General features: G+C 39.9%; 3 protein-coding genes across 3 annotated transcripts in view; 1 reads left to right on the plus strand and 2 right to left on the minus strand. All coding sequences in view use genetic code 11, as the record gives it.

The window, feature by feature from the left end:
- Positions 1 to 2,593, plus strand: part of EGR_06915 (hypothetical protein) — a gene marked incomplete at both ends in the record, with an annotated part of 6,630 nt that extends 4,037 nt beyond the window's left edge. Inside the window, 3 exons of the mRNA XM_024496164.1 lie at positions 116 to 184; positions 2,043 to 2,170; positions 2,383 to 2,593. Of these exons, the coding sequence (XP_024349367.1) occupies positions 116 to 184; positions 2,043 to 2,170; positions 2,383 to 2,593 (408 nt within the window). The remainder of the gene's footprint in view (positions 1 to 115; positions 185 to 2,042; positions 2,171 to 2,382) is intronic.
- Positions 2,594 to 6,130: 3,537 nt separating this feature from the next.
- On the minus strand, positions 6,131 to 6,430 carry EGR_06916 (hypothetical protein; the record flags this gene model as incomplete). Its single annotated transcript, XM_024496165.1, has 1 exon — positions 6,131 to 6,430. One exon carries the CDS (start codon positions 6,428 to 6,430, stop codon positions 6,131 to 6,133), a length of 300 nt encoding a protein of 99 aa, XP_024349368.1.
- Positions 6,431 to 6,974: 544 nt separating this feature from the next.
- EGR_06917 (hypothetical protein) overlaps positions 6,975 to 8,305 on the minus strand; it is a gene marked incomplete at both ends in the record, with an annotated part of 4,714 nt that continues 3,383 nt past the window's right edge. Inside the window, 2 exons of the mRNA XM_024496166.1 lie at positions 6,975 to 7,178; positions 7,688 to 7,925. Of these exons, the coding sequence (XP_024349369.1) occupies positions 6,975 to 7,178; positions 7,688 to 7,925 (442 nt within the window). The remainder of the gene's footprint in view (positions 7,179 to 7,687; positions 7,926 to 8,305) is intronic.

Raw genomic sequence — 8,305 nt, forward strand, 5'->3', positions numbered from 1 at the left:
GTTCTTCCACTGCCTCTCTTATAAGTTAACAGTCACAAAATTCTAAATTGAAACACCTCCTGAGCTCTTTATTACACTTATGTAAATGTGAATGTAAATTTATTGAGACCATAAGGCAAGGAATCAAAATCAAATCAGAAAAAAGACACATTTTATGGCCCAGAATGCAACAGTTTTTATTGAGGTAAAGCAATACCCCTTTTTCCAAGTGGCTTTTGAGAATAGCTGTTGAGAAAATTAAAGTCGATCCGAGAGAAGGATTCGGTCGTCTACATGATTTGGGTTTGATCCTGAATCGAAATTGTGCCAGAATTAGCAATCCCTGATTAAAATCATAGGACATTGTCGTGTTCAAGGCAAAAGATATACGTGCATGGCTATGTCGTCTTTGTCTTGAGCAAGCGTGGACTAAGAGTGTTAGTAATGGATACATTGTTCCCTCTGATATGGAGAGGTCCAATCGCATCCACTGCCACTCAGTCAAATCGGGTTCGCCATCTCGACTACTCTCGAGTCGCTTGAAGCTCACACCATAACTGACCCATTCCATCCGATTGCGCTAGAAGCATTATAATAACTAATTTGGCGGTGCAGGAGCCAGTGGAGAGCTATTGGCTTCAGCAAGGATTAGAAGCAATTTTAAGAGACTATACAAATCACCTGAATTATCTCTCGTCGATTTATAATGACTGCAACGAATATTTTTTGATGAGGTGCAAGAGACTATCCCTGTTAAATCTCGATAAATCCTTAAGATATTTTAAGGAGTAGCAGCAAACAGTTTCATTTGATTTCTTTAAAAATGCAATCCTTTTACTAAAATAATTCTCATATCTTTCAAGACAACTTAAGCCAAGGGATGCACATGTGTTCAGGCAGGGGCCCTACAGAATGGATGATTGTTCAGTGTAATGTGATTGTAACCTTAAAATTATGGCGACTACAATCGTTGTAGGCATTCACAATACGCTGAAAGATTCACATCACGGTGTCTCTCTCAAAAGGTGGCCATATGTACTTCGTCACAGAAAATTGGCAATTTATACAGGGGACTACCTATAGATTATGACACAGATGATTCTTCCATGCCTAACGTAGCTTTAATCAAGGGGGAAAATCCGCACTGCTCCGTCTGCTGCCAGATTCATTGAATGGTAAGATAGTGCTGATGCACTTAATTTCGTTTTATGGCAGCCGAGGACAACAACTTATGAGCTTTGAAAAAAAAGAGTTGATCCGCATTTAGATAGCCCATTCTCATTCCCATGCTATTACATGTCGGCCCAAATTTGCAACAGTATGCCTTACTATCAGAGGTCTTTTGATGGTTCGTACACCCTTTGTTTCGATGTTTTGGGATATTATTTGACCTCAGCTCTTTAAGAATCAGAGGGTGGAGCTTTATCTAGAGGGCTAGCACTCGGCATTTGCAACATTTACCAATGCAGCTTTAACTATCAATTCAGGGTATCTCGCTTGGTCGTCTCGCAGAAGACCCACAAACTGCTGATTATTGGGAACGGTATAGAGATAATTCTGCTCCAATTGCGCATTAAGCCTTAAAGTGAGCTGCTAAGTCCACTTTGATAAAGGAATGAAACTGAAAATATAAAATAAGATGGGTGATACTGATTGTTATCAAGTCACGGAGGTCAATAAGTGGGTACGTGAAACAGTGTATTATACTCGAGGGATCATTGTATAGCACATACAAGCACGTGCATCGGTCATGAAACTGTGAATGCAACACTGAAATTCAACAGCCTGAAAGACTCCTGGCCCACCGTGATTTATTGCCTACCAAAGCTTAACCCATGCAAAGCGGTCAATATTTGACAACTTCGCTTCATTTAACGCACCACCGAAAAATCTCTTGTGGTTCGCAAAGATGACATGTGTGGAAATACATAAGGATTGAATTGGTAGCTCCACAACGAGAGCTGCAAAGATAAATGTGTTTAATTGTACACAGGACGCAAAACCTGCAAAGCTTTGCAGTAAACGAATATTACTTCAGTTTTACCAGTCTACATGTATTTTAGGAAACATTTTTGCAATCCTGGCTGAAAATAGCCTTTCATATTTTTAACTTGATCACACTCAGTAAAGTTTCGGCAAAGCCTTGGTTCAATTTCCCTTCTATTGACTTCCTTTTGATTATCAGAAGCAAGTACAATTGCAAATGCTACTGTAGGCTTGCCGTTGAACCAAAACTAGCGTTAACACTAACCCCTCATCAAATCGTATCATTTTAGCCCATGGCATTGGACAAAACTTCCCCCAATTGATAGGCCTGTGATGAGCTAGGCTCCTCTACCTAAAGCACCAACGAAAGGGTCGGTATGCTAAATTGTCATGGCAACCAGTGTCTTGTCAAATAAGCACTCTCAAGTACAGTAATAGCGATGATGTGAGCAGTGGAGACGTAAATCATTCAACCAGGAATAACATTAAAGTTGGGAAAAATCACGCAGGATTATGTGATAATTTTCTTGAAAATTTATGCCTTTGTTCATCCGTGGGTACAAGCTGGCTAAAGATATCTATCAATGAAAGCAATTTTACATTCTTTTATGATGCGAACAAAATATGAACGCTAGGCGACCGGTTCCTTGACGGATCGAATAATTTGGCCGCAGGTACGGGCTTAAACCATGGAATAGACAAATACGAAAGCCACACAGGTGTATAGCATCTTAAACAAGCAATGTGAGAGCAGCATCTAGGCATTCTCTTCACTGTGGACTCCTCAAAGAAGCGATTCTTTAGCATCCGTAAGACTTTTTAGACCGCGACTCAATGAAAGGCGCGTAGTAAGCCAGGGTTAATGACTGTCCATAATGATTAGCCAACTTTCCTCCATGGCTTTATCCATTATATATTCAACACCATCACTATCATCATCTGATCACACAGATGAAAACAAGGTGGAAGAGGGAGCCAAATCGCATAATGAAAATCACTCAATTGATATGCAATTCGTATGTCTGAGGCACTGATTACGCTCCTGGACCATTTTTGAGCAAAAGAGTCAACTGTTTGCATGAGCTCTCTGACTATCCAATTTAAATGAACGAGCTCATCAAACTACTTGACGAGTACCGAGGCAATTGGTAGAGTTTTGCAAATGACCCACACGATGCGCTAGCAGCTGCCCTAGATTATGCTTTGTTAGCAAACACTAGCGCCACGAAGCGGCGTCCTAATGTCGAAAATACCCGCTCAATAAAAGATGGAGCTTTTAAAATGCATTTACCTTTATGAAGACTGCTCAATTAACAAGGCACTGGTTACTGTGGCAAATCAGCATACCATGTTCTTTTGTTGGAGCTCTAGTCACTAAGATTTGTGGTTTTGGGGCAGTTTGTCATCAGCCAATCAGTAGGGGAAGTTACGCCCGATTCCATGTGCTAAAGTGTTGCGATTGGTTGAGGAGATGGTATTAGCGCTAGATGTTATTCGACGGCTAGCCTTCAGTAGCATTTGCACCTCTGTGCAAATATTCTCAAAGGTGGCATGAATTTAAAACAATATGAGATCTTCAATTATACTTGGTGTCGATACTGAAAAGGGAAACAATGAAAGGGAATGGAACTAGAGCTTTGACAATACATCACTAAGTGAGACCAAGTTATAAATATTAAAGGCTACTTTTAGCGAGGATGGCAAAAAATATTTTCAAACATAAATGCAGACTAATAAAACTAAAATTATGTTAAGTCAGCGCAAAGTTTTGCAGGTTTTGCATCCTGAGTAACATTGCATGTATCAGAGCGATTTCTCCAAACCATTCTCTTCAACTAACGCCTTTTGATTGCAATCTGCGGCAGATCAAATTGCATTAATCGGCATAATGCTTCAACTAATCCATAGCCCCTTCTCACGGCATCTGATTTTCAGTAGAATCTGAATGGCTTTGCTGATTTGCAAAAAAATTCACTTGGGCTGGAAGATCCCGAGAATCAAAAATTTGTGATGTTATTAGGCCTCAGGTCAGTACCATTCATATTATATATAATACCTGACTAAAGTCGTCAGACGGATGCCGTAAATGTGACGGAATTAGACGCAACTGAAACAGATGAGTCGTTAATAATCTTTGATTTGTGGTAAATGGTTAAATGTCCTAAAGTATCTACCACACTTTTGTGAATGCCGATTACTAATACACAAGCCGATCTGGAAGACTGGTTCAGGCCTTTCGTGTAACTTAAGACTATAGCTCGTTAAAGTAAATGTGAAATATATGCCTGAAGCTGCAAGTTAATGTAGCATCCTTATGAAGTGGCGTTAGGGAAGAGTTGAAGTGTTTCTATGATAGCACCGCAGCTTATATTCTCCGTGTTTGTTATGACAGGAAAGAAATCAAATTGTAAATGGACTATTTAGCTGGAATCATCGGAGGTTTCCTCAAATCGGCTTGAACAGGGCTAATGTTTGGAGCAGAACTACCGAGTGTTAACAAGCCAACTTGACAAGATTAAGCAAGAATTTATTCAACTGATTGTCCTGGTAACAGTTCGACTACAGCTCACGGCCGCTGATCGTCCAATCAGATGCATGCCATGAACGAATGTTCACTATATTCCAGTGACATTAGGGCTGTGACAGCCCCCTTTTCTATCTGTGGTCAAAAGATGGTAATTACATGTATTTAAGATCCGGTTTGGGTGACTGACAGTCAGTTGGTAAAACCGGGAGACAAACGATGCCATCGATGTTTGACGAGCTTCCTTTCGTCTTGGCCCCTGACTCTGACACTGCATCCGATTCAGGTAACGACAGGGATGGTCAAAAGGACCGAAAATGGAAACGTGTTCCTACCAACAATTCCTTAAGGTTAAGGCCAAAGAAGTCGGTGAACGATGAAAATGAAAAATCACGTAGGTTATTATTCCACCTTTTCCATCTTTCACCTTCCTTCAGTTTGCCTTTTTTTCACTCTCTCCTCTTCACTTTAGTTTCCATAATCAAGTTATGTGCAGGATAGGTCATACGAAACTTGAATTTGCGTGTGTGTACACTGTGCTTACGTTGCTCTTTGCTAGTTGCGAATCGTCTACCCTGAGATAAAGCTTAATCAGCGGAATTCCTTGCCACCCGAATTTCTCCGCTGGCTATACAATTTGTGCTATGTTTGATTATAGCTTCATTCTCCCTCATTCTTTTTTGTTCCAAGCTAACGATGTTCAACTCGTTTTGACTGAAACAGCTAGCATCGATTAAGATGCAATGTGCTTAACCTCCGCAGGTGTCTCTGCATTTACATCTGCATTCACCACCGACTCTAAAAGTGTATCTTCCTCAGCCTCAACCACCTCACGTAGGTGTGCCAACCAGAAGGACAGGTTGGATGATATAGATCTCATGAATCGGCTAAAATTGACAAAATGTGGCATTCTTAAATGCGTAAGTAAATATCTACTTTCCTCTGTTACTCTTATAAGTGATTTTTCATGTTTGGGCTGTATCGTACTCGCATCGGCTTTCCTGCTCATTTACTCTACTCTTTAGCGGTCAACTTACCGTTGAAAGTATTTGCATCCACTCTCGTTAGGCATACATCCAACCCTACAATGAACGAGAAGTACTCCATTTTCCTTAGAATAACTGCAGGATACCGCCCTTAATTCTACGTGGCTAGGTCACAGTAAGCACCAAATTCAATGCGCCCTTTGTTTAGCTAGGTCACAGAAGTATGCATTTAGAACTTCTTGGCTAGTATTGCTAATCAAGCTGATACCGTGGTAGAAGTGATCAGCACTTGGCAAACGGCGTTCAATGGTAGTCATTATGCATTCTCCTTTCTTATTTCTCAGTTCGACAAAGGAGAAACCCGATCGGCACTCCTCAACGGCGTGGAGCATCGTGGTCAGCAAAGTGACATCATTTTCCAGTAATCAGCAATTTCTAATCTTCTTTTACACTTTGTTGGAAACATCGCATTTGGAATAAACTATACAGTCACTCTGCGTCCCTCTTTATCCGAAGACGGGAATCTAGTATTTACAACCCGGAAGTTCATCCTTGTGTTCCGTTTACGTGCCTACCGAACCGACTGCTTTTAACACAAACCATTTACTGGGTTATATATTGGCTTGATTTCAGGTAGCGCCCTGGAGCTACACTTTTAAGTCGTCATTAGTACCTCTATAACATGTGCTTGCGTTCCACAAAATAAAACATTGTAGGCGCATTTGCCACTAGTGTTCATTTCACAATTGCTTGAGAATTCAGGATGTTGCACTGCGCCTTTAACTTCTTTTGATTCCATTGAATTGTGATAGAGAATCCGAAAAGGAAGCTGAGAATAATCCATCCACTCAGAGACAATACTTGCACTAATAATTTGGCCTAATTTCCGCTTGCATTTCTCTTTTGGAATCAGCTGGTTGGCGGATATTCTTCGAGCAGATAGACGAGAGTGCATAGGCTACGAGATTAGCAACTCGAAGAGAGTTTGATTAATGGTTGGACTGGTTAGCTAGACATTCACTTGACGCAAGGTAATATCTTAGATCAGTACATGAAACCTTAATCATAGGTAGACTGATGAAGTCCAAATTTAGCTCTAATTCCCAACTGCTTCAAGTCTTTTCGTACTGCTACTATCCCTGGTGAATTTCTTGCTACATTGTCTGGTTGGTAAAACTCTTTTAATTAGCATCATGAGCTATCCATTTAAGCGTTAGCAAGGCCATGTACAGATCGGTGGGAGGATGGCAGTGTGCTTTAAGGTGAAAAGTTTGCTCCAATACTGAGATATGTGATCATTGAGTGTGACTAATCAGTGTGAGTGAACGCAGTCAATCCGGTCTTGGCAAAACTAACAATTTCACGTTATTTTAGCTGCATTTACGGTGTCATGGTAAATGATGTTGAAACTGGTGTATAATTTGAGGCCCAGAATTCTATGAACTCTGGTAGGGAAGTAAGGAAATGGGGTGGTTCCTAATCTTCATCTTTATTTTCTCTTAGTGATCAACGTTTGCCTTAGAAAGTTCCAAATTATTGGTCGGGGAGTAAATGGAGTGAGTAGTTGGGCAACGAAGATGTGAAGAAAAGGCTAAAGATATGGAGTTAAATGTTTTGTTGGCTTTCCAAATAAAAATTTCGTAAAAGTGTAGAAGAGCTTTGTACCTATCATTGTTTTCGATGGGTAAAGATGGAGTAAGTGACTATACATTTTTTTTTAAATAAATTAATCCAGAAAGACTTATACCATTTTTTATGGCATATATTTCCTAGAACTAGCTCCATTCCAAATTTGTCCTTTTTCACCAAATGCGCAGATCTTATGCACAGTTTATTTGTATCTATCAGCATGGCTGTTCCTCAAATGGCCGATTTAACATTGCATTCGGACTCTGGGGACGCGCTAATTCATTAACCTACCTGCTACATCCCTTGTCAACAGCTATTCGCCCATTTCTGACTAGTTCAGACCATTAAAATTAGTGGATTATAGGAAGGCAAATAGATGGACGAAGAGAAGACAGTATCTTAGGGTCTGTCAATTTATCAGTCCACTTAAAGCCAACCAATTAATTACGTGCTACTCAAATAAAAGTAAGTAGTAGGGAGTGCAAAGGTGGCCCTACTAATCAACGTTTTGTACGACGCACTTTAAAATAACACAATGGGTTATGCTACAGGCTCTTTGTAGAGCTCGCTTAAAGTAATTTACTGACAAAATGTGACCCAAATAAAAATGCTTTTTGTATATTTGTTTTAATTGCTGTAGTTCAAACACGTCAATACTACCAAGTCTAAGTAAATGTTCGAAGATTCCCCCACTCCTGTTCCTAAAAAGGCTCTTTAGTTTTGAACCAATTTCTTTTTGGCCAAATTCTACTACATTAGAATTATCTAAGTGAAATGGGTTATTAAATTTCTGATCATTTTTCCGTAAGGCAAAATACTTTCTTTTTGAGAGAGCACAAGCTCATTGATACCCCTGTTCGCATATTGTTAGGAGCCATTGTGATAGTTGCAGAATGTTAGTTTTCATAATTTGGTGGTGGGTGCTTGTTTGAAGCCACTTAGCATCACTGCATTCTGTACACTGGTCAGTATTACTAACGTTGTTTTGCATATTTTTTGCAAGAATGGACGTATTGACAAAATGTTTAGAATGACTTCATTAGATCCGTTCATGCGACTTATATGTTCACAATGCCAGATAAAGATCATGATTTCAGTGACTACCTTACTAATGGCCTGCTTAATGGACTTTCAAAATTGTGTGAATTAAGCACCTTAAATAATTAAATGTTTGGGACACGTTAACTATCACTGCATAGCG

This window comes from Echinococcus granulosus, assembly GCF_000524195.1.
Source record: "Echinococcus granulosus chromosome Unknown EG_S00066, whole genome shotgun sequence".
Taxonomy (NCBI): domain Eukaryota; kingdom Metazoa; phylum Platyhelminthes; class Cestoda; order Cyclophyllidea; family Taeniidae; genus Echinococcus; species Echinococcus granulosus.